This window comes from Ostrea edulis, chromosome 6, assembly GCF_947568905.1.
Source record: "Ostrea edulis chromosome 6, xbOstEdul1.1, whole genome shotgun sequence".
Taxonomy (NCBI): domain Eukaryota; kingdom Metazoa; phylum Mollusca; class Bivalvia; order Ostreida; family Ostreidae; genus Ostrea; species Ostrea edulis.
Window position 1 is genome coordinate 29,605,641 of NC_079169.1, and position 26,060 is coordinate 29,631,700.

The 26,060-nt window shown below is 35.7% G+C and overlaps 1 protein-coding gene across 2 annotated transcripts; it reads left to right on the plus strand.

The window, feature by feature from the left end:
* Window positions 1-1,062: 1,062 nt before the first annotated feature.
* On the plus strand, window positions 1,063-23,533 carry LOC125646686 (Na(+)/citrate cotransporter-like). 2 transcript variants are annotated; one of them, XM_048873184.2, is made up of 15 exons: window positions 1,063-1,245; window positions 3,158-3,307; window positions 7,988-8,103; window positions 10,165-10,301; window positions 10,761-10,808; window positions 10,961-11,036; window positions 11,203-11,454; window positions 11,792-11,923; window positions 12,279-12,365; window positions 12,505-12,609; window positions 14,769-14,866; window positions 15,106-15,236; window positions 15,513-15,674; window positions 16,647-16,784; window positions 16,931-23,533. In XM_048873184.2, the coding sequence occupies exons 1-15, from the start codon at window positions 1,135-1,137 to the stop codon at window positions 17,081-17,083; spliced, it is 1,896 nt and encodes a 631-aa protein (XP_048729141.2). In that variant the 5' UTR covers window positions 1,063-1,134; the 3' UTR covers window positions 17,084-23,533. The 2 variants fall into 2 exon arrangements, with proteins under 2 accessions (XP_048729141.2, XP_048729143.2); XM_048873186.2 differs by lacking the exon at window positions 10,761-10,808.
* Window positions 23,534-26,060: the final 2,527 nt, after the last annotated feature.

The following is a 26,060-nucleotide window of genomic DNA, read 5'->3' on the forward strand; positions in this document are numbered from 1 at the left end:
ATATTTAGTCAAAGACTCAATGTCCGACGGGCGCATATTGTACCGTTTGCGGTACTCTTGTCCTGGAGATGTTAGGGTAATTTTAACAAACAGACTTGTGATTTATGACGAAGTAAGGTCTTTTTCCCGTACCTTGTCGCGCAGTACTATATGTGAAAGTCAACTATATACCATGTATTAAACGAGTATAAAAACACGATCGGTGTTGACACGATGAAAATCATTTCGAGTAAATTTATACAGTTTGTAGTAATTGTAGCTTAAATAGGTCACCTAACAATAACCTAATAAAGTTAAACGCATTTCTAGGATATCGGATATTGGTTCTGGCATTTGTTTTCAAGAAAGTGAATGAAACAATATTCCAAAAAAAAAATAAAATTGTGTCACAGAGTCGCTAACATAAAGGAAAGGCATATTTTCATCTTTTCAAGAAAGTAATAACCACGAACTATGTAGCAAGAGCCGGTTATGAAATCATGTTAATATGAAGATTTCAAAGAATTGTATATTCGCGTTATGTCCATACCAGGAGCCAAAACAAAAATAAAAATACCCACAGCAACCAATACAAAACACCTACAACCAATACATAAATACCTTCAACAGCCTATACAAAATATCCACAACAGCGAATACATGTATAAATACCCACAGCAACCAATACATAAATACCCACAGTAACCAATATATAAATACTCACAGCAACCAATACAAAATACCCACAGCAACCAATGCAAAAATACCCACAGCAACCAATACAAAAATACCCACAGCAACCAATACAAAAATATCCATATCAAACGATTAATAAAACTGAAATCGAACAAAAACTAACAAGGTGTAACATCATGTATTTCAATACGAAAATGTTGAATACGAAGACACTAACGACTCTATAATCACCATAAGGGAGATTCATATGGGATTGTATACCAGAAATAGTTTTAACTTAGTATATTTTTTATAAAGTAAATTTTTCTTTCGCTTGGTTTGTTAGGTGCAGTTTGACGGGAAAATTCCTGGTGACAAATTACGACATGAAGGTAATAATAGCGGATAGACTGCAATAAAACCACAAAGTGTAAACATCACCCGCTAGACGCTGGTCGACCTTGTCCGGTAACAAACATAATGCCGTCACTTACGAGAATCCTGCGAGACTTACTCGCAGTTTACAAAACATTGATTGTGCTTATTACGCCATTAATTCTAATTGTGGTACCGACAACATGGAATACTACGGTAAGTTAAAATAAATCGTCTCTGATATTTGGAGTTGACATTGACATATGTTTACATATATCAATACAGTCTGATATAATTGCTTCGGATACAACCAGACAAAATTGCTTTCTCATGCTTGGTGTGCCTTAATTTTGATAGAATGACACGGAAAAGTGCTTGCAACACTTAACTCATCTTTATTAAATAATGAAGTCAACACGGTAACGCATAGTCATGCATTTGTCATTCTCAGTAGGCATGTCAGACATGCATGCATGATTGAGGGGAGTGGCGTTTACATAGTGAAGTAAGAAAGTGTAACACATCTAGGAAAGTTATCACCTTTGAAAAAATCACGTTTTCATTTCCGATATAAGAGACAACGATCACATGAAGATCGAGAAAGAGTTTAATATTACATGTATTGATAGGTACTCAATGCGAGGACCGTATGATATAGGGCTAATATTTAATAAAATATTTCATAGAAATCATTAGTCCTGCGTATTTCTTTTTACAAAGAAAAAAATTGTGTAAAAGATTGTCATTTATTAAAAATGACGAAAAATGCGAGTCCTATAAATACAGAACGAAATTGGCTAGGAGACATAACCGTATCTTGACTAGAAATGCAATAAAATGATATTGTATTTTATCGCATTTGTTTGGTGTTTTTTGTTGTTGTTGTAACAAAGCTGTGGTTGGGAGAACGATGTTGTGTATTACTTTTATCTATTGCATTTCTAGTCAAGATGCGGGTATGTCTCCCAGCCAATTTCGTTCCGTATTTTTAGGACTCACATTTTTCGTCGTTTCTAATAAATGACAATCTTTTACACCTAACATGTTTTTCTGTTATGATTTACATGGAAACAAACAGCTGCAATGTTGCCTTGGAGTAAGAGAAAATTTTAACATAAATATTTTTGTATACCAGTGTGTCTTACTAAGAAATTACAAAATACGTTGCTTTTCATTTTCATTAGAACATTATGATACAATAATTAAACACATGGCCGTTAATGGTAATGGTATAACCTGTTAATGGTATTACCTGAGTATTTCACAACTACAAGCATGTACCAGAAGACCTGCAGGGTCTTGGAACAATAATTGCATCTTTCAAACTTTGAAAAATAAACGGATTTGGCCTTTACAGTTAAAGTACTCGATAAGAAATAAGAGCTTCGCAAGGTGGACCATCAGTAAATATATGCATCTAGGTAAATGCAGATTTGTTGAACTATGTGGCTTGTAGAGTGTCTACAAACTTTTTTTTCTTAAGCCCCCTTATGTCCTTAGATCTCAAAATCAATAGAGTTTTCCCTTTCTTGATAAGAAAGTTCTATGTGAAGATTGAATTCAATCGAAAATTGCAGTCTCTAGATTATCGATTGACCTTGACCCTTGGCCTAATATCAATAGAATCTAGATAACAAAGTAAGATGTGAAGTTTTTAAAAAATAAATCGAGCAAAACAAGCAGCTTCTAAAGTGTCTACAAGCTTCATGTTTCACAACCACGCACGCACACATTTTCATTTCTAAATCCACTTAACTCAAGGATCTTATGATTTAGCAATTTGTTTGTTTTACTTTCCTTCGAAAAACAATGTCAATGATAATAAAAAAAAAAAAATAAGTTACCGTAAAATACCTACGTTACTAACCTTGAACATTTTTAAACACTGTATACATGTATATATCTACACAAAAGACATTTCTATGTGACGAGAAACATGGTAATAAATTCTTCAAAATCTCCTTAGAAGTACTTTTCAAGCAATTCTACATTTTATCAGATAACATGACAAGAATCCCGCTAACCAAATAACTTTATGATGTGTTTTATCTCCAAAATCGTGGAGAATACACTTATTACATTAAATCTTTAAAGTGTCATTAACTCTTAAATGTTTTATTTCGTTTAGGAGGGAAAATGTGCCTACGGACTCTTACTGATGGCAATTTACTGGGTAACAGAAGCACTTCCACTGGCGGCCACAGCATTACTTCCGGTGCTCATATTTCCACTGCTTGGTGTGATGAAAGCGTCTGAACTAAGCAGTAACTACATTAAGGTTAATCTTCCTCTATTTACAATTCCGTGGGGATCCGGATTAGAATAGGTCCTCAGTATCCCCTTGCTTGTCGTAAGAGCCGACTAATTGTGGTGGTCCTTCGGATGAGATCGCAAAAACCGAGGCCCTGGGTCACAGCAGGTGTGGCACGAGAAATATCCCGCCCTCCTCAAAGGCCGTAAGCGCCGAGCGTAGGCGTAAATTTTGCAGCCCTTCGCTGGCAATGGTGATGTTTCCATATGAGTAAAAATTCTCGAGTGGGACGTTAATCAATATACAATCAGTCGATCTCTACTTACTAAAATTTTTACATACCATATGCTATATCAATCTATGTTCACTGGACTTCTGGATCCGCTCGAAAATCCTGTGAGATTAGCCTGTTTCTCAAGTTTGTTTCCTAATTAAATCCTGTTTTATTTACGAAAAAGCCTAGCAACCTATTACACACGACGTACATGTATATATGCTATTAAGTATTTTGAGGGATTCATGTTGACACCACTTTCTTTACGGACGGTTTTTCATCTGATAAGATAGATGAACATATTTTCTCCATGCTTCAATTTAAGTTACCTTTACGGTTACCAATGTGAACAATGTGGTCTTGTTTACTGTGCATGTCGCTTTTTTAAAAAAACCCTCGGCTGATCCATAGGTTAGGCGGAGGGACTAAGTTCACAGATATAGTCTGGTAACTATGCGAGAAACCCGAAACACCCTATCATTGGGTCAAATGGTGTCTGACTTGTTTCATACCGATTGCTAGGCCCTTCTTGGCACACTGATTTTGACTACGGATAACTCCGTTTACCTGATCGGGATATAGCAGACACGGCAGATGTAACCGGTCGACAGGGGATGCGAACTCCTTCTAGGGACCCGGTTTCACCATTGGTGTATCCAGGGGCCCGTGTTTGCCCAATTATCTATTTTGTATTGTTTATACAACTGAAGGAGATGTGAGATTGGTCACTGTTGGTTATCTTCACCTTTCATGTTATTGGATAGCATAAGATATTAACACTGAAAGGAAGTTTTAGGGATTAGATATATCCATAACACTTTTGTTTCGTACCATACAAGATATTTGTAATTATGAAGCATAAGACACTTAAAAAATAATCAACAAAGAGTAAAAATAATAGACAGTGATCAACTTTATATTTCTCAAAAAGAACACAAAGTCAAGGATATGGCGAAAAAGGACCCCTGGACACGCCAGAAATGGGATCAAATGTCTTAGAGGAATACGCATTCCCTGTCGACCGGTCACATCTGCCCTGAGCCCATACATTGATCAAGTAAACGAAGTAATTCGTAGTTAAAATCAGTACGTAAAAAACGGTTTAACCACCCGTGCCCTTGGGAATTCTAACAGACTGTTGGAAGACTTGATCACCAAAGACTAGGAAGATATTGTCAATTAGGAACTCCAGTATCTTTTCAATATCAACTTCAGAGTACTTGTTCCTTTAATCAGAGAGGTGTTTAACAAAGTAATATTTTTGATGACTGATCAGAAAATATGAATATTATTTTTCCATTTTTAATGAAAAAGCGATTGTCTGTGATCTCAAAAAGTGAGAAATGGTGATATAAAGTGTTGAAAAGCCATACATTTTGATGTTGATTTGAAAAAGAAAGTTTTGTGATTGCCAACCAGAGAAAAAACTTCATTTAACAAAGGTATTGAATAAAATTCAGTCTACAGGATGATCCAGTTGATCATGGTAATATAGACGACTTTACGATCAACAGCTAACACCAAATCATACAACTATTACATGGATGGGCAGGTCTGATATTTCCACGTATTGAGTTTATTAATCATGTTAATCGGCTATACGAATTTGATCTATAAGATTGATATTGTCATAGGAATGAAATCTAAAGAATGTTACAAGGTTCAATATTGATTATTTATCCGATCCTAAACATTGACAGAGGAATAATGCAGTACTATGGCGTATTATTTATTACTACCGCATGAACATTTTCTAATTATAAGCCATGATGGCTACCGAGAAATTCGTTCTACTTGGTTTAATATCAATACTCTATATGTCGAAGGAATGTTCAGTAATTTTGAAAATAGTGATTAGATTTTCTTTTATACTCCGGAATCTAAATTTCAAGAACATATTTATCACCTGACCATATCTGTAGCAGAAACTTTGTCTATAACTATTGCACTGGAGAGGTTAGAGAGTTTGGATATTTATAAGGTGTGCTCATTATAACAAGTCTTTCAACAGTGCAAGTATCTGACTTTTGTTCCACTGTCACAACTTACAACATTGCTTTTAACTTTTGAAAGGTAAGTGAGAAGGCTACATTTCAATGGAATCATCATAATGGCTTCTCCAACTGTGCATATTGTACCATGCCTATCGACCCAGTGACCATGATTAGAGACACACTACACGTGATATACATGTGTAAAGGTTACTGTCATAATCATAACAATGTGGTGCATCAAAATTGGTACCGTATAAGTTTTACATACATGTATAGAGATTACTGTCAATCATGAGAGAAGGCCTTTAAAGTGGTGCGAGTCATAAGGAATGAACATCGCAGACTATGTTACCAAATGGGGTATACGATTGACAAACCATTTTGTCTTTATAAATATTTAGACATCCGAATTATTCATTTTCTAAATAGGGACAAGCTGCTGAAAATAGGTTGATGCTACAGTGGTTTTAACATTCCTGTTTGAAGTTAGCATTTCGAAAATTCCATGGTCGATGGAATTCCCATGGGCACAAATTGTGCTCCTTTGTTAGCTGACCTGTTTTTATATTCCTATGAAATACAATTTATTCACAAACTTTTACGTGAGAAGAAAATAGCTCTTCCTGTGGCCCTCAATTCAACATTTAGATATATAGACATTTTATTTATTAACAATGATAACTTTCATTCATATGTCGATTCGATATATCATTGTGAACTCGAAATAAAAGACACCACAGAGTCGTCGACTTCTGCTTCATACTTACATATTTTATTGAAGTAGATAATAATGGATAATTAACAACTCAACTTTATGACAAACGGGATGATTTCAGCTTCTTCGTCGTCAACTTCCCATATTCATGTACATGTAGCAATATTCCATTATCATCTGCATATGTTGTTTATATATCTAAACTGATTTGATACGCAAGAGCTTGTTCTGCGCATGGTCAGGATTTAAATCGAGGCAGGCTACGGACAAACAAGTTGATGGTGCAGAGGTTTCAACAGTCTCGTTTAAAATCAGCTTTTCGCTAACTATATGGTTGTTGTAACGATCTAGTTTGCCAATGCAACCTATCATTGGGTCAAATGCTGTCTGACGTGTTTCATACTGATTGTTAAGCCGTTCTCGGCACACTGACTTTAACTATGGATAAATCCGTTTACCTGATCAAGATATAGGGCTCACGGCGGGTGTGACCGGTCGACAGGACATGCTTACTTTTAATAGGCACCTGATCCCACCTCCGATATGTCCTAGGGTATGTGATTACCCAGCTTTTTATTTTGTATTCCTGCTAGGAGTTACAAGATCACTGTTCGTTGTCTTCGCCTTTTCATGCAGTAGTTAACAAAGTTTGCTAGAACTCGAAACATCATGGTCATGAAGTGGGTGCTTTAATCGCCGAGTCACTACGACCCATAAAAGGTTATGGAACAGTTTGCGAAAATCGATTGTTTAGACCAGCTGCGGTAAGGCAGTGGTTAAAGCATTCACTTCGTGACTAGAAGGTTGTGAGTTCATTGTATATTGCTTAACGTCCCTCTCGAGAATTTTTCACTCATGTGGAGACGTCACCAATTCTGGTAAAGGACTTCAAATTTAGGCCTATGCTCGGCGTAAATGGCCATTGAGCAGTGAGGGTTCTTTAGCGTGTCATACCTACTGTGACACGAAACATTCGTTTTTAAGGTCATCTCCGATTATACCTGACATTCACACCTGATGCCGAGCTGTCACTACTTGTTTTGAGAAGTTAGGTCTGTCGTAGCCGGGATTCGAACCCCGACCTTCCACATGCCTGGCGAATGCTCTACCTCTAGACCACCGCGCTTTTGAATGAGACTTTAAAAGTCGAATTGAGTATCTTTGCAAGAAAATATACGGTCCTGGACGTTACAAAGGTCTGAATTTGTGGCCCTTCAACTACAGTTACACTATACTAACGTCTGTAATTGTAAAATTCATGAATCCCCAGTCTGGTCGGGGATAAATCAATTAAAATGTACTTAATCTGTATTGCTCTTTAATTTGTCCATGTTATAAACAAAGTAATGCACATATACATTTTAGTACATTATACAGATAGTTTATATACATCAGTCACCATTCCCGTATCTTTGCTATATGTAAGGTGAAGATGACGAACAGTGATCAATCTCATAACTCCTATAAGCAATACAAAATAGTATATGTTGTCTTCCGTAGGTCATCTTGTCTGAGCCATAACTGCAATGGGAATCAGAAGCGTAGATTTGTAATTATGGCGATACAGTGGATTATACTTAGAAAATAGGGGCGGAAGAAATCAATCAATACCTAGCAAATATATTCAGAAAAATATGCCATGTCCCGGAATAATCTTCACCTGATTACAATAGATTTCTACATGGTATATGTATAAACGTGTATGAATATTTTTTAAATTGAAGGAATCGTCTATGTTTGGATTGGGAGGTTTGATGATCGCTATTGCTGTAGAAAAGTGGAACTTACACAAAAGAATAGCTCTGCGAGCCCTTTTAATGGTAGGATCAGAACCGAAGTGGTAAGTTGTCTTAACTTTAGAAAAGATATAGATTGGGGATGATATGTAATGAGAGCTGATGATAACAAACAGTGACCGAACTCCTACAAGAAATACAAAATAGAGAGTTGGGCAAACACGGACCCCTGGACACACCAAAGGTAGGATCATGTGCTTAGAAGGAGTAAACATCCCCTGTCGACCGGTCACACCCGCCATGAGCCCTATATCTTGATCAGGTAAACGGAGTCATCCGTAGTCAAAATTAGTGTACCAAGTACGGTCGAACAATCGTATGAAACACGTCAGACAGCAGTTGACCCAGTGATAGGTTGTATTGGCAAACTACATCGTTACATCGACCATAGAATTTCCGAAATTCTAACTTTAAACGAGACTGTTAAAACCTCTACACCATCAACTTGTTTGTCAGCACATGTGTAGCTTGCCTCGATTTAAAAACTCATCATACGCAGAACAATCTCTTGCGTATCGAATCAGTTAAGAGATATAAACACCGAAATCAACCCGTTTGTCATAAAGTTGTTAGTTTGCCGTTAATATCTACATTTAATAAAATATCTAAGTATGAGGTGAAGTGTAATAATATTACATATGGGAAATGGAACACTCGTGGCGACTCTCAATTACGAAAGAAGTGGGGAGGGGGTGGCAGTAAAGGAAACTTTTATACAATTTGGTTATAAGTAAGTGCATTTATTTTGTATATGCAACATTTAGTTTTGATTTATCTGAAGAACTTTAATCTTTTTCGTAACTTTATAATGGAGAGTGAAATTCGTATTTGCAAATATAACCTGTCTTTAGGTGAAAAGAAAGTGAAGATAACAAAAGTGATCAATCCCTGAAAGCCCATAAAGAATGCAAAATTAAGTGTAGGGCAACCACGGACCCCTTGAAACACAAAATGTGGGATCAGGTGTATAAGAGGATTAAGAATCCCCTAATGATCAGTCAACCCCGTCGTAAGCTATCTTAGTCAAGTAAACGGAGTAATCCGTAATTAAAATCAATATTTTTAAAACAACCCAACAATTAGTATAAAAGGCGGCAGACATTATACAAAAAATATTATTTTAACGACCATATACATTTTTTTTGTAATTTGCGAAATGCTGACTTCAAACGTAACTATTGAAAACCGTGTAACATCACCATAATTGTCAGTAGCTTGCCTCGATTTCAAAACTGACGATAAGCTGAACATGCTCTTGCGTATCGAATCAGTTATGAGACATGAACACCATATGCAGGTGTTAATACATAAATATGGACAAATGCATTTGATATGTAGTATTTTACATACTGATTTTGACTACAAATTACTCTGTTTATCTAATTAAGATAAAGGGCTCACGATAGATGTGATCGGTCAACAAGGAAGGCTTACTCATTTATTACCCTGATCCCACCTCTAGTGTACCCAGTGGTCCCTGTTTGCCCTACTCCTAATTTTATATTCTTTATGAGATTGGTTACTGTTCGTTATATTCAGTTTTCATGCAAGAATACCCAGGTAGTACACGTTTAAGTTTCTTCGAGTGAATGCCCTGAGTTAGGTTTCGGCCAAAAATGGATTCAAAGTTTGACATGAGAATGTATGGAGTAAAAAGATGGATTTTTTCCCTTTAAAACAATATGATACATTGTGTTTGCTGGGACTAAATTCGTGTTTGAATGACATTGACCTTTCCAAAATGACCTGGTCCAAAAGTCCTGTCTCAAGCTTGAGAACATTTCTGATAATGTTTTATGAAAAGTTTAGGGAATATGATATCGAGCGGACGGGCAGACAGTACGGCAACTAAAAGTTTCCCTTATAATTTCCAGGGAGCATAAAATTATTCTGATGAAGAACTGCAGAACCATATTGACACAAGTGAGCGTTGTGGTTCAAAGGCCTCTTGGTTTTTTTTTATACTATCATACATCTTTAGCCCTCTTTCGGGTAATCGTTCTAATTTTGGGGGAATAGTGCAAGATTATATTTACTGTTCAGTATAAGTATTTGAGGTTGAGAAACATATGTGATAATATGATTTTAAAAATTATGTTTTGAAGGCTAATGTTTGGATTTATGCTACCTACGTGGTTTTTGTCGATGTGGGTGAGTAACACTGCCACAACTGCCATGATGATTCCAATAGTGGGAGCAGTGTTGGAGGAATTCAAACTTGTGAAAAAAGCCTCGAATGCTGGTAAATTTACTTGGAAATTGCATGTACCTAGACTCAATCCACGTAAGCGTGTGAAATGTTGAATGTCATGATGAACTTGCATTCCTGGTGAATCACCTGTGTCAAAGGTTGTTCTGGGGTCTGGGGATATTTGTCTATTTTTTTTTTATATCAATACAACCTGTCATTGGGTCAAATACTGTCTGAAGTGTCCCATATCAATTGTTAGACCGTTCTTAACACACTGATTTTGACTACAGATTACTCCATTTACCTTATAAAGATATAGGGCTCACGACGGGTGTGACCGGTTGACAGAAAATACATACTCCTCGTAGGCACTTGAGCCCGCCTCAGGTATATCCATGGGTCCATGTTTGCCCAACTCTTCATTTTCTTTTCCTTATAGAAGTTATGAGATTGATCACTATTCATTATCTTCATCTTTTCTTTTCACCTTTGAATTCCCTTGAAGAAAAGGAATGGTAAGCATCTACTTGCCACTCGGAACATGGCAGATTTGTCCGAGTACGTTCGATTGGTTCGCTGGTTTTAAGTTACATATTAAAAGTTCATTTGTCACAAGATTGATCAAAAGAAGTAAAATCCGTGAATATGCTTTGAGTAACAGATAAATTTAAAATATTATATAACTTATAAAATTTTGATACTTTTTTCAGATGATATCAAAATGAATGAAATTACAAATGGAGGTGTTAAAACGACAGAAATTCCCGTTAACGTTTACGGGAAAAGGTAACATTGTTCTTCTACTGGTTTTCTTCCGTTGTCCTTTTTCTATTTGTATTGAAAAAGAGATTTTGTCTAATCAATTGTTGGTCGAAAGTTGTTTGCTATTATTAAAGTAAATCAAGCACACCTAACATCTAAACGTGTAAACATGTTTCTCTTTGTAAAATAGTAAGGAAGATGAGTTCAATAAGGTAAACATCAATAGCTATGATGGCGAAAATGAAGCAGCGCAATTCTATGGAAAGAAAGACGACAAAAAGGGTGATCAGAACACCGAGAATATACCAGATGACAATGACGAAGGTTACAGTCGTATGTGTAAAGGAATGTCACTCTGTGTGGCGTATGCTGCGAATATAGGGGGTACCGGATCATTGTCGGGAACAGGACCAAATCTTATAATGCAAGGACAAGCAGACCAGTTCGTAACATAGTATATAACATTATAATACACTATAGGAACTTTACATCTTCATTATATGCGTTCTGAAGACTCGACTGAAAGTTCTACTGAATTAATGAATCAGGATGCTAACGCTAGATTCCTTATCGAATTTAGTTAGAACACCATCTCCATTTTGCATTTCACAAAGCCTTTATACATAAACGTACACATCATATTCCACAGTTTCAGCTATACGTGTATATTACACATTTTCCTGTCTGTAAATGATATGAAAAAAGAGAAATGTATTATTTGAACGTTACGACGGTTCATGTAAGTCGAGTTCAATCGTTCATCCTCTTTTGTTGTGCAGAATTTTCCGGGATTATGGAATGCAGGATTCGGGAGTGAACTTTGCTAGCTGGATGGTATTTGCCTTACCGGGCTCAGTGATCTGCGTTCTGTTAGCATGGCTGTGGTTGTCCTTTTACTTCCTTGGATGGAGGTATTCATTGATGTGTGCGTTTGTACATGTGATAAGTGAAGTGTCAATTGAATTAAGTTTATTGTGTTCATAGCTTTTCAAAACAGCGCTTCTGAACTTAAAGGGGGCATGGACAAAATTGTAGCTGAAAATTTTCATCTTTCATTTTTTTAATTTTTAATGCTTAGAATGTGTGACTAAGACTCTAATGGTCAGAAAAAAAATTGAATGTCAGTTATCGAGGTAAATGGAAGATACAACGCTCGCAATCTTTTGTTATGTAAGCAAGGCTCGTGCCGGTTTTTTGTTGTTGTTTTTTGTTTTGTTTTTTGTTTTTTTCTTTTTACACAATTCACAAAATTTACTTTTATATCAGAGGTGTCGTCTGCAGAAGACGTAGAGACAAATACAATAGAGTTCAAGAAACTATACGGAAATCCTATGATGAGTTGGGACCTTTATCGTCAGTATACACTCACATTTTTCTGGGCTTTTAAAACAATTCAGTCATTAAAGCGATTAGCATCAATTAAGTTAAACAATGAAATAGAAAGTACATGTTACTGTAGTATATCCCTAACGTGTCTAAACTCTACTTTCAGTTTTGCAGAAATAGTTATTTTAATCCACTTCATCGTACTGGTCGTTCTATGGTTTTTCCGACAGCCTCCGTATATTGATGGCTGGGGAAGCCTATTCAAGACTGGGTAAGTTTGGTTTTTTTTACCACAGTATGGGTTCTTCTGGAGTTTTGCTAACTTGAAAATCATTTTCTGTGTATTATAAGCCATCTACCCGTGAGATCAGAAGAATGTGTATGTTTCCTCTGCAATCGTTTATAAATCTGTCCTCGTTTGTATTCCATATTTTCTTGTACTACTTAAAGTGATGTGAAACGCTGGTTAGCTTCCTGGTGACAAACTATTTATCAACTGGGATTTTTCGTGAAGGTTGATCAAATTTTCTAAGATTTATACCCCCTTTAAAATTCATGCTTTTGTTATGCATTGAAAACTTGCTGTATAGATTCATAATGAAAAACTACAGATCAAGTTCGCCTTTCGTGACCTGTCGCGGTAGCTCAGTGGTAGATGGTTCGCTTCGTAACCGGAAGGTCGAGAGTTTCAATCCCGTTCGTGTCATTGCCGCGTTAAACCTAAGACGTAAACTTCGGTAGTTTATGCTCCTTCGCCAAACGCTCAGCATTTAGAAGTGAGAATCACGTTTCTTTCAAATATGACCTTTAAAATGGAGGTCCCATGTCGCAGCAGGAGTTGACACGTTAACCAACCCTCACTGCTACAGTCCTGAATGCTAGACATGGGTTCAAATTTGTAGTACATCTGGTGGCGTCTCAATATGAATGGAAAATGCTTGACGTCCCGTCAAAAAAACAAACCGTTATTCCACTTTGCGGTCGTGGTATACGAGTGTTAAGGGCGTTCTTTTTGCAAGTGGGAGGTCCCAACTTCGATATTTTAACCCGTCGGCACACCATCAGGAGTGACTGTATCTTCGCCAAGCACCCTGCATCAGAAGTATAAATCACGGTTCTTTTGAAATCTTAACAGTTGATTCATCTAAAAGCAGGTGACATCTATTAATGAACAATTCTCGAATGGAATGTATAACTGTACAAAACGATTTCGTGAAAACTCATGCATTGGATTCGTTTCCTTTTTTATGCCCACGTACATGTGATATTGGGTATGCATAAACTTTTGTCCTGGCCATGCCTTTTAAATAGTTAGCGATATGGCTTTCATATTTCACATGCGTATACCTAGTAACAAGAATTTTCTTTGGATACCATAAATTGACCTCTTGACTTCACACATACACCTCGTTCGTTGTGGTTTTGAGATAACTCTGCATGCATCTATATGGAATGTGCATAGTTTCCAATTTAGAAATACAAATCAAGTTTTGCTTTGCAGATACTTGATCCACTAGATCACGATATTAACGCCTGCCTGCTTCTGTAGATAAGCTAAGCTCAATGTATTGGTATGAAAGGTGAATATAACAAACAGTGATCAATTTCAAAATCACACGGCCTCTCACCTCTGGTCGGCGCGAGTTCGATTCCCGCTTGCGCCGGTAAGTGAGAAAGTTTCCCAGTTTACTTTCGGAGGTTCGGTGGTCTCTTCCCAGGTACATTGTATCTGGGTTCTCTCTTCCACCAATAAAAACTGGGCGCCACCAGATAGCTGAAAAATTATTGAGTGTGTCGGTAAACATCAATCAAAGCAAATCATAACTCCTGTGATAAGCAATACAAAGAGATAGTTGGACAAACACGGACCCCTGGACACACCTAAGGTGGGATCGGGTGCCTAGAAGGAGTATGCATTCCCTGTCGACGGGTCACACCTGCTGTGAGCCCTATATCTTAATCAGGTTGACAGTTATCCGTAGTCAAAATCAGTGTGCCAAGAACGGTCTAACATTCGGTATGAAACACGTCAGACAGCATTTAACCCAATGATAGGTTATATTGGCAAACTAGATAGTTACAACGATCACAGAATTTGCCAAATGGTGACTTTAAACGAGACTGTTGAAACACCTGTACCATCAACTTGTTTGTCAGTAGCTTGCCTCGATTTAAAATCTGACCATACGCAGAACATACTCTTGCGTATCGAATCAGTTGAGATATATAAACACCATATGCAGGTGCGAGACTTACTGTTCAGCTTATTAACGAATAAATCATCAACCATTTGTATGTAGTTATGACCCTTGCAATTTCATTTACTGTCACTGGTAAACTGGTTGGGGAAATGTATTCCTTTAGTATTTGATTTTATTCCCTTAGTCTGAGATTGCTTGTAAAAATAAATCTAAATCCAATTTTATACAGGTTCGTAGGGGATTCAGCAGCTGCTCTCCTCATAGTGACGTCATTATTTACATTTCCTTCAGAACGTCCAGCAATTCTTTGTTTTCGAAGAAAAAATCGTATGTATAGCTCAAAGTGTAAAGTTGTTAAATACGAATATAATGTTAAGAATATTTGAGATAATAAACTTCAAAATTGTGGACCAGCAATTCACTGTTTCCATGAACTTCAAATGAAAGAGTAAGTCTTAATTATGATAGGAATTTTCTAAATGGAACATATCCCTTAACAACAGCTTCCTAAACTAAAACAATGCTGGTTATAGAAATTGATGGAATACATGCAATATTAATTGTAGCCTTTCCAGGAGATAATAGACCACGCAAATCCGTTCCAGCGATTCTTGACTGGCCCACAGTGGAGAAGAAATTTCCGTGGGGTGTTCTTTTACTGATCGGGGGAGGATATGCTCTTGCCGATGCCTGTGAGGTATCACCGGTTGAACAAGCATTACAATTATAATTAGAATTGTATTTATCTATCTATAAAGGGACCTTTAGGCTTTAATTATGATTAGAATCAACCAACCTTTGAAATTATATTTATATTGGAACGTGTAATATGTATCATAATAATAACATTCAATATATATGTTGTGTACTTATGAGGGATCCATAAGACATTGTATGTTTAAAATTCTATGATAATACATGTAGTTTACTACATATAATAATACATTCATTTTCTTTAAATATTGAATTACAGAAATCCGGGTTATCTGCATTTATTGGGGAACAGTTAGAAGTTTTAGGCAGCATGCCTCCATGGGCTATGAATATTGTGCTTACTCTCATAATTGCAATGCTTACTGAAGTCACCAGCAACTCAGCAACGACAACTCTTATTCTTCCTATTTTGGCAAATTTGGTATGTTTAACTGTTTTAATACTATATTGTGTAGTGTAATATACCTTATAATGATATGCCTTGTCTTATCTTGATATTATACAGTTTGTTGGTTTGTTCAGTAATTTATCGTACCATTTTGTTGTTTGTTGGTTTATTCAGTACTTTATCGTATTTGTTTTGTTGTTGTTGTTTTTTTTGTTGTTTTTTTTTTGGGGGGGGTATCTGTTGCTGTTTGTCAATGTATGTTCACGCATTCCTTGTTTACCTTCAATTTTCTTCACTATCATGCATATATTTTCTTGCACATTTGCTGTCAATGAACGTGAAATCATTTTGATCTTAACTCTCAATAATTAATGTTATGTCAGTTAGAAACAGATACTGTGTTATTGTTTACATGCCCCCACAATAAACACCAAGTTTGATTCAAGTAGAATTTCCAACTTTGACATCAAAACCTGTAGTTTTGGAAAAGAAACAAATTATAAAATGTAAAAATAAAAAATAAATATGTAGTTCGCATTATGGGGATAGTTACGCGGAAAAATCATTATCAAATAAATGTTAGCGCTTCACGAAAAGTATGCCGGTGTGAAGCAGTTCATATCCTTATGTGTATATATTTATTTTGAAATAATTCTTTGTATTTACAGTTAATTCTCATTTCTGTCGGGTTTTCCAGCCGTTAAAATAGACGTAGCATCATAAAGATGCATATGTGCATTGTGTTCACAACTTTAACTCATTCATAGATTAATGACTATCATTACAATTTGTAGAGATATCAAAGCCAAAAACATTGGAAATATGGCTATAAGATGATGGATACATGTGGACATTTCTGCTTAATACAACCAAACAAAACATGAATTCCCTAGAGAAAAATGAAAATAGGTTTTTAATATAATACTAAACAAAAAAAGAGATAAATTACAGATGTTAAGGATAGCATGTCCGTATTTGAATTAATCAACACTGTCTCTCTTCAAGGCACTTAGACTGGGTTTGAATCCCCTGTACTTGATGTTTCCATGTGTGATTGCTGCATCATTTGCATTTATGCTTCCGGTGGCAACACCTCCGAACGCAATTGTATTTGCGACTGGCCATTTGACAGTGAAAGATATGGTATTTCTTTTCTAAAATTTTTGTCATAATGTTCCCATTTATTTGAATATGTATGATGTATTAAATTGATAAAAAACGTAAAACTGGTATATAAGATTTAAAATAATATTCATGTCTTGAATTAATGCTATGAATTACAATTTCAGGCAATGGCAGGGTTTCTACTAAATTTCATCTGTATTGGTGTTCTGGCACTTGGGACAAATCTCTGGGGAGAAGCGTATTTCAAATTTACCGAATTACCATCGGGATTCAACCGAACAGACCTGAATACAACACGCAGTGTGATCAACGGCTAGAATATCTAATCTCCAAATGTACTATTTAAATAGATTTATTTGCCTAATCAAGTTGTTAGTTACACGTATGTATCTCAGTAACTGTAGTAATCTACTTTTGACCTTTACATTATATTATGTGTATAATACTAAAAGGTTAAATGATTGAGCTTATATACGTGACTATTGCACCAGTTGATTTAAAATGTGTGAGGTTGCAACTCACGGTTGCTGATTGCTGGAGTAGAGGCACATTATTTGCACTGTACATTTGATTTAATAGCAAAACGGCGTGTAAATTTACTATATTCGTATGCTGGATATAAATACAAAAAGATAAAAAAAAATCATACATTTATCATATACAAAATAAACATACTCTCATCAACTTTCGCTACATCTGTAATAGAATAAAATAGATTAAACCCATCCAACCTGTACTTTAAGTATTCTAGCTCTTTGTCCAAACACGAACATTAAGTTTATTTCTGCGTTGTAGATCTAGCTGGTCAGGTTGCCACGTCACGATTAACGATTCAACTACAATTGTCAAAGAAATCACAAACTTAGATTATAATGAGTCTATTTGTCAAACCTAATCTCAATATAGATCAAGAACTGAAATTTTAAGAGTAGCGCTGCGTTTGAAATGTATAAATTATTAACGTAAATGAATAATAAATGTGTTTAAACTTTGTTCAATCAATCGTAAATAGATATTTACTTTTCTACATTGCAATTCCATAAAGTCTTGTTTGAAGATATGCGTCTTAAATTTATTATCCGTAAATAGTTTTTCTAGCTAGTGTAGATACCCTGTCACAAAATGAGATGACAGAATGCTATAATAATTAAAAGTTAATCAATGACAACACTTGTGTATACAGTTCGCACGTTCTATAAGCTAGATATTTTGTCAAACATGTCATACAACAAGTATTCACTGAGTAAATTCTGGACAACCTTTGATTTATATAGCATATTTAACAAATTAGCCTCAGAGTGATTTATAGTCAAAATATAGTTTTTAATTAATAGTCATGAGACATGCATGTACATACATTGTACAACGCATAGGAACTATAGTTAATTTTGTGCTTTATAAATGAATATGATAATAAGAGCATCTATTTTTCATATAAAATAGATGCCTTTATTTTACGAGAAATACTCGCATTAAATTCGGGTGCGGGATATTGGGGCCCCAATAAATAAGTACAAATATGCATCACATCGGGATCGGCCTCCTTTCTGATGCTGACGTCAACCAGAGCAGTCGAAGAAATAATTTGAGAAGTATCTTTTTGTGATAGCCATTGTATTATGGCATCTGTTCAAAAAATTTAGTTCGATCGATATTATTTAACTAATTATCTATTAATCGCATTAAGATTTTTAGAATATTAGGCGATCAATATGTACGGATGTACTTTCTCACTTACCGGCGCGAGCGGGATTCAAACCCGCGCCGACCAGAGGTGAGAGGCCGTGTGATTTTGAGTGCAATGCTCTAACCACTCGGCCACGGAGCCCACCCCCCACCCACTGGTGAAGTTGAACCTGAATGTATATCTTGTGACTGTCCATTAACTATACATTCTTTTAGAATTTTCTGATTTTTCATCTACACAAAATAGACTTTTTAATAATGTGCAATCAAAGCAATAACTTTTTCAAAATATTGTCAATCATATTATTACATGATTTTTTTAAAAAAAAGTATACGATTTTTATACGCCCGTCTTTAGACGGGACGTATTATGGTACAGCGATGTCGGTACGTCCGCCCGTTCGTTCGGGTTTTTCTCTTTATAATTTCATTTCCCTTTCACATATCATATCATATCATTGCTGTGTAGCTTCTTTGTGGGTCACTCTAGATCATACTGCAATTTTGATCCATTTTGACCTTTTTTCCAGGAGTTTTGCCCCTTTATTTGGAAATACTTATTACCACAGTTTTCAAGTGAGAGCCTTCTTATTTTGTGGAGTGTTTGTATGGGTATTGAAGATGTGCATGTGGGATGGATTTTGATTTTCTACAATTTTTGAGAAAATTACAGGTTGTTGAACTTAGTCTATTTGGAAATTAATATTCTATGGAGGGTATATAATTTGTCCGCCCAACTCCTCCCCCAGTTTTCAAGTGAGGACCATCTTATTTTGTGGAGTGTTTGTATTGGTACTGAAGATGTGCATGTGGGATGAATTTTGATTTTCTACAATTTTTGAAAAAATTACAGGTTGTTGAACTTAGTCTATTTGGAAATTAATATTCTATGGAGGGTACATAATTTGTCCGCCCAACTCCTCCCACAGTTTTCAAGTGAGGACCATCTTATTTTGTGGAGTGTTTGTATGGGTATTGAAAATGTGCATCTGGGAAAGGATTTTGATTTTCATCCATTTTTTAAAAAATTACAGGTTGTTGAACTTGGTCCATTTTGAGGAAATCTCGATTTTTAAGCTAAGACCCTTTGTTCATATGAAAGTTTGTCACAGCCTCATGATGGCTGATACTACCTGAAGCAAAGTTATACAAATTATAGCACAAGAAAAACACCCTATGTAAGCATTTCACGAGCGTATTATTTACCGTTTGCGGTACTCTTGTTACGGAATAAACTGATTACTTTTACAATATAACTGTTTATATATACGAATTCTTTTTCAAATTACCTGTTTACATATTTTTTATTTTCATGTCCGTTGAATAGGACCGTGAAAGAGTATCCCATGTCAAGGATCATAATCACCTTGGCACGCAAAAATAGGCTCATTGGGATACCCAATGCCGAACTTTGTTCATTTAGTTAACCACCGTACAATAGCTGAAATATTGCCAAAATGGCGTAAACAACCAACAATCTTCATTGAACCATGTTTCTGACAGAGTTTTTGCAGAACTTGTAGAATGACAGTTTAGTACATCACATTTTGTCGAATCTTCGTACAATATACCGTACATGTTATCAGGCCAGGTCGACTCTATTTCCATATGTTAATGTTTTCTATCTTTCTAAATATATTAAATTGATAAATGCTGGAATATAAAAGTGATGCTATGCTGCTTTAAGATTCAGCAAATTATCAAGATACAGTCGATATTACTGAACGATGAGGCGCCTTATTTTCTACCTACTGATAAAACTGACGTATGTAGACAGCATGGTGACTTCTGATTTTAACACTAGATAGAAATTCCGCGAATCCATTGCGAAATGAACATTACATTTTTTAATTTTCTTTACTGTTGGGTTTTAAATGATTGGATTTCTTTTAAAATTTTATTTTATATACACTAACGAGGGCTGTTTGATATGTAATGTGTATTGTATGATATCTCAAAAGCATTCGACTCAATTAGTGTAATGAACACTAGATCCCTTCAAAGTATTCTTCACGGTTTGAAATACATAGTTTTAATCTCTGAATCCATTTCTGAAATGCGTCACGGTACGCTGATTTAGGTAGAATGCTGAGGCACTGACTGATGTCTGGACCAAGGGCTTGTCGGGACTTGTAACGACGACCAGATAAGATCTTTTTAAGTTTTGAAAAAAAGAAAAAGTCGCATCGGAGAGTATGGTGGGTGTGGCAAGAAGGTAACCTTCTCCGACTTCAAAAATTGCTTACATCTAATAAGCTCAGATGTATGTAATGGAGCATTATCATGAAGTAGACGAACATGCCTAAATCCTGACACAGGTCGTCATTTATGATATTTCTTGAGCTTTTTTTAGTAAACAATCTCGGTAATACCGATCTGTAACACGTTTGCCCTTCAGCACCGGAATTTGTACGGCTATACCATCACATGAGAAGAATATGCAATAAAGAACCTTCTGTTTGTTTATGGTTCTTTTGGTAACTATAGTCCTTCTACCGTGTTTAGTTAGTCATATTTTGTTTCCACTTTTTCTTACTGGTTCGAAATAGTGAACCCATATTTCGTCACCAGTAACAATGTTTGCAAATTGTCTTTGATTGAATTTGGGAATCACTTTGAGCAATTGCATAGCGGTTTGTACTCGTACCCGGTTTTTGATCATCTGCCAATATATGCGGTATCCATCTGGCAGAAATCTTTCGTACTTTCAAAATGAAATGCACCCGCGATATCACGAATCGTATATCTGTCATCACATTCAATTATTTCCCTGACTTTTAAGACATTTGTCTTGTTGTTACAGTCCGAGATCGGCCAGATTTTGCTGCATCTTTGACGTATTATGTGCCAGTCAGAAATTTCTTTCTCCACCTACGAACTGTTTCATAAGATACCTTATCAGACCCATAAACTTCCCCCAATTCAATAAAATTCTGCATTACCGAATGACGGAGTTTTATGCGAACTTTTATATAAGCCTTAATTTCTTCAATATTCTCAACCCGTTTCCGAACCATTTTTACAACAGTGGTCAACGACTGGCTCTATTGAAATGTCTATAAGTTTAAAACTATGTGGAGCTGAAGGTTCGTGTTTATACCGTTAGAAAGGTATTGAAAGAACTATTCAAGAGGATCATCATTCACGACAGCGTGCAAAGCGTTATCGCGCTGTGGTACAATACACATTACATATCGAACAGCCCTCGTATGAACGGCAAACTAACAACTCAAATTCATGGCAAAGGGGGATTTCTGCTTCTCTATTGTCAACTTCCTATATTTATATAGCAATATTCCTTTAACATCTGCATGTGGTGTTTATGTCTTTAAACTGGTTCGATACATAAGAGATTCGTCTACTGACCAACAAGTTCATATTATAGGGGTTTCAACAATCTCGTTTAAAGTCAGCATTTTGCATATTCTGTGGTTGTTAAAGTGATCTACTTTTTTGAAAGGGGTCAAATTCTGTCTGACGTGTTTCATACCAATGGGTAAGCCATTCTTTGCACACTGATGTTGACTTGTGAAAAGAATAATAAATAAATAAATTGCAAAATGGGACTAAGCATCCCCTGTCAATCGGTCACACCCGCCGTGAGCCCTATATCATGATCAGGTAAACTGAATAATCCGTAGTCAAAAGCAATGTACCAAGAACGGCCTAACAATCGGTATAAAACACATCAGACAGCATTTGACTCAAATGTCGGTTGTATTGGCAAACTAGATCATGATTAATACCACAGAATTTGCGAAATGCTGGCTTTAAATGAAACTGTGGAAACCCCTGTAACATCAACTAATCCACTCACACGCAGAAAAGATTAGTTGAGGGATAAAAACACCATTTACATGTGATAATGGAATATTGCTACATAGATGTGGGAAGTGAAGATGGAGAAGCTGAAATCATCCCGTTTGTCATAAAGTTGGGTTGTTAGTGTGTTGTGAATATCTATTTTCAATACAATATCTAAGTACGAAGGATGCAGAAGTGGACGATTCTGTGGTGTCTTTTATTTCGAGTTCACAGGGATATATCGAATCGACATATCAATGAAATTGATGATTGTTAATAGATAAACCGTCGTCGATATATCTCAATGTCAAGTTTAAGACCACAGTAAGATATTTATCTTCTCATGTAGAATTTTTTGAATAAACTCTGCTTCATAATATCAAAACAGGATAAGTCATGCCCATGGGAATTCTAACAGACTGTTCGAAGACCCAATCACCAAAGACTACGAAGAACTCTAGCATATTTTTATTTCAACTTTCAGAGTACTTGTGCGTCGAATTAGAGTTGTGTTTTTGATGACTGATCACTATATATGAATATTTCCTTTTTCCATTTATGTTGAAGATGCAATTGTCTAAGATCAAATTCAGTGTATTTGTGCATAGTATAAGATTGATATTTGACAAAGTAATTTTAATAACTAATCACAAGATATGAATGTTTCCGTTTTTCATTTTTATTGAGGAAGCAAATTGTCTATGATGTCAAAACGACTAGTTTTTAATCGTAAGCAATTGTAGTTTAAAGTGTTGAGAAGTCTAACATACGTTTTGGTGTTGATTTGAGAAAAGTTTTGTGATTTCAAATTTAGCAAACGTTCTTTACAATTGTTTTCGAATGCACCACTCTGGCATATGTGGTACATTTTCTCCTTCACAGCAGTTGATATGTTCGTGATGAGGGAACGATAGGGGTTTGGTAAAATGTTTAAACAATCGGTGAATGAAACATGAACGCTATAATACCTCTTAACCATGAACGATCACTGTGCTAACGATAAACTCAAAGTGAACAATAAGCGAACCAAAAAAAGCTTTAAGCATCGGATAACCATATTACTCGTAGGAACATTAGATTATTTTTTTCTTAAATGAATCATATTTTGATACTGACTGCATGTTTGCAGAACTTGGGAATGAAAGTTTAGTGTGTCACAATTTTGATGTCCAAGCTTTGTACAAGAACATCATACCAAGACTACTTTATATCCAAATGTTAGTGTTTTCCATCTCTTTATATATAGTGATACATTAATAAATTCTGCAATATAAAGATGAGGCTTTGCTGGTTTTGGATTCAGGAATTATCAAGACTCAGTCGATATTACAGAACGATGAGGCGCCTTATTTTCTACCTACTGATAAAAATGACGTACATACATATAGACAGCATGGTGACTTCTGTTTAACACTAACCAGAAAATGCGCGATCTATAAACAGAAATATTGTTTTCTTTACTGTTGGGTTTCAAATGATAGGATTTTCTTGATTTTGTGAAAAAATCTAGATGACAAGTATAATGGAGAGAGTGTGAAATTCAATACTCGCCCACATAATTTCATTCATGATGTCCTACATCCTCACATGCATGAAAAAGATTGTTTACGATTGTGGAACGTTAGAACAAGTGAATTTGTAATTTATTACTGCCATCGCTCTAAAAGAAAAATGTGAAGATAAAGAATAGTGATCTATCTCATAATTCCTGAAAAGAATACAAAATTTAGAGTAGGAAACACACGGCCCCTAGGCATACAAGATGTGGGATCAGGTATCCAGGAGGCGTAAGCATCCCCTGGCGACTGTTTACATCCGCCGTGCCCCCTATGTCTTGAACAGATATATGTATGCGGAGTGATCTCTAGTGAAAATCAGTGTGAAAAGAACGGCCTAACAATTGGTATGAAACACGTCAGAGAGCATTCAACCTAATGATTGATTGTGTATGCAAACTAAAATTAGATCATTAGAATAATCAGATAATTTGCAAAATCCTAACTTTAAAACGAGACTGTTGAAACACATTGGTTGTCAGTAGCCTGTCTCGAGTTAAGAGTTGATCATACATAGAACATGATCTCGCTTTATGATAGACAAAGCGATCTTTTTTAGACAATAATGGAATGCTGGTACATAAAAACAGGAAGGAGACGATCGTAACGATGGTCACACTTTTTGTCATATCGTCGAGGTGTTTGGTTTCCGTCAACGTCTACGTTAAGTAACGGGATGTGATTTGTTGATCTGGTGTTTTGAGTCTTTGTGGTAGGATCAGAGTGTTGTTTAAGTTATAAAAAATTATTTTTGATAAATGGTTGTACTTTATTTTTTAAAAAAAATTTACTAGTGATTTTGGTACACATTTCTTCTCGTGAAAAATAGGGGGAGTGTAGACTCTGAAAAAATAGGGGGAGTGCAGACTCTGAAAAAATAGGGGGAGTGCAGACTTTGAAAAATAGGGGGAGTGTAGACTCTGAAATTATCTTCCCAAACGAAATATGTACTTTAATAGCTTCAGGAATCTGTTCATGTATAGTAGTATAAATGATTTCAAATCTGTCATTAATTCATTTGAATGCCTTATGCATAACATGAACGGATACATTATTCTGGTTTGATAGTCCAAAATCTATATTTTCTTTAATTGGTTTTTAAGACACACACACACACACACACACACACACATATATATATATATATATATATATATATATATATATATATATATATAAAGCACTAAAATGACCAACTACATGAACTACCATATTGTTAAATTTTCGGGACGACCTGTCCCTTCTTCATGACAAACAAATACATGTAGTATTACATAATGTGGTACACACACATATTATATATATATATATATATATATATATATATATATATATATATGTTTGTATGTATGCAAGGTGAAGATAACGAACAGTGATCAATCTCGTAACTCCTACAAGCAATACAAAATAGATAGTTGGGCAAACATGGACCCCTGGACACACCAGAGGTGGGATCAGGTGCCTAGGAGGAGTAAGCATCCCCTGTTGACCGGTCACACCCGCCGTGAGCCCCATATCCTGATCAGGTAAACGGAGTTATCCGCAGTCAAAATCAGTGTGCCAAGAACGGCTTAACAATCGGTATGAAACACGTCAGACAGCATTTGACCCAATGCGAGGTTGTATTGACGAACTAGATCGTTATAACGACCATAGAATTTGCGAAATGCTGACTTCAATCGAGACTGTTCAAATCCCTGTACCATCAACTTGTTTGTCAGTAGCTTACCTCGATTTAAAAACTGACTATACCCAGAACAAGCTCTTGCATATCGAATCAGTTGAGATATATAAACACCATATGCAGGTGATAATGGAATATTGCTACATAAATGTGGGAAGTTGACGATGGAGAAGCTGAAATCATCCCGTTTGTCATACAGTTGAGTTGTTAGTTTGCCGTTAATGTCTACTTTCAATAAAATATCTAAGTATGAAGCAGAAGTGGACGACTCTGTGGTGTCCTTTATATATATATATATATATATATATATATATATATATATATATATATACAAAGCACTAAAATGACCAACGACATGAACTACCATATTGTTAAATTTTCGGGACGACCTGTCCCTTCTTCATGACAAACAAATACATGTAGTATTACATAATGTGGTACACACACACACACACACACACACATACATACATACATACATACATACATACATATATACATACATACATATATATATATATATATATATATATACAAAACACTAAAATGACCAACGATATGAAC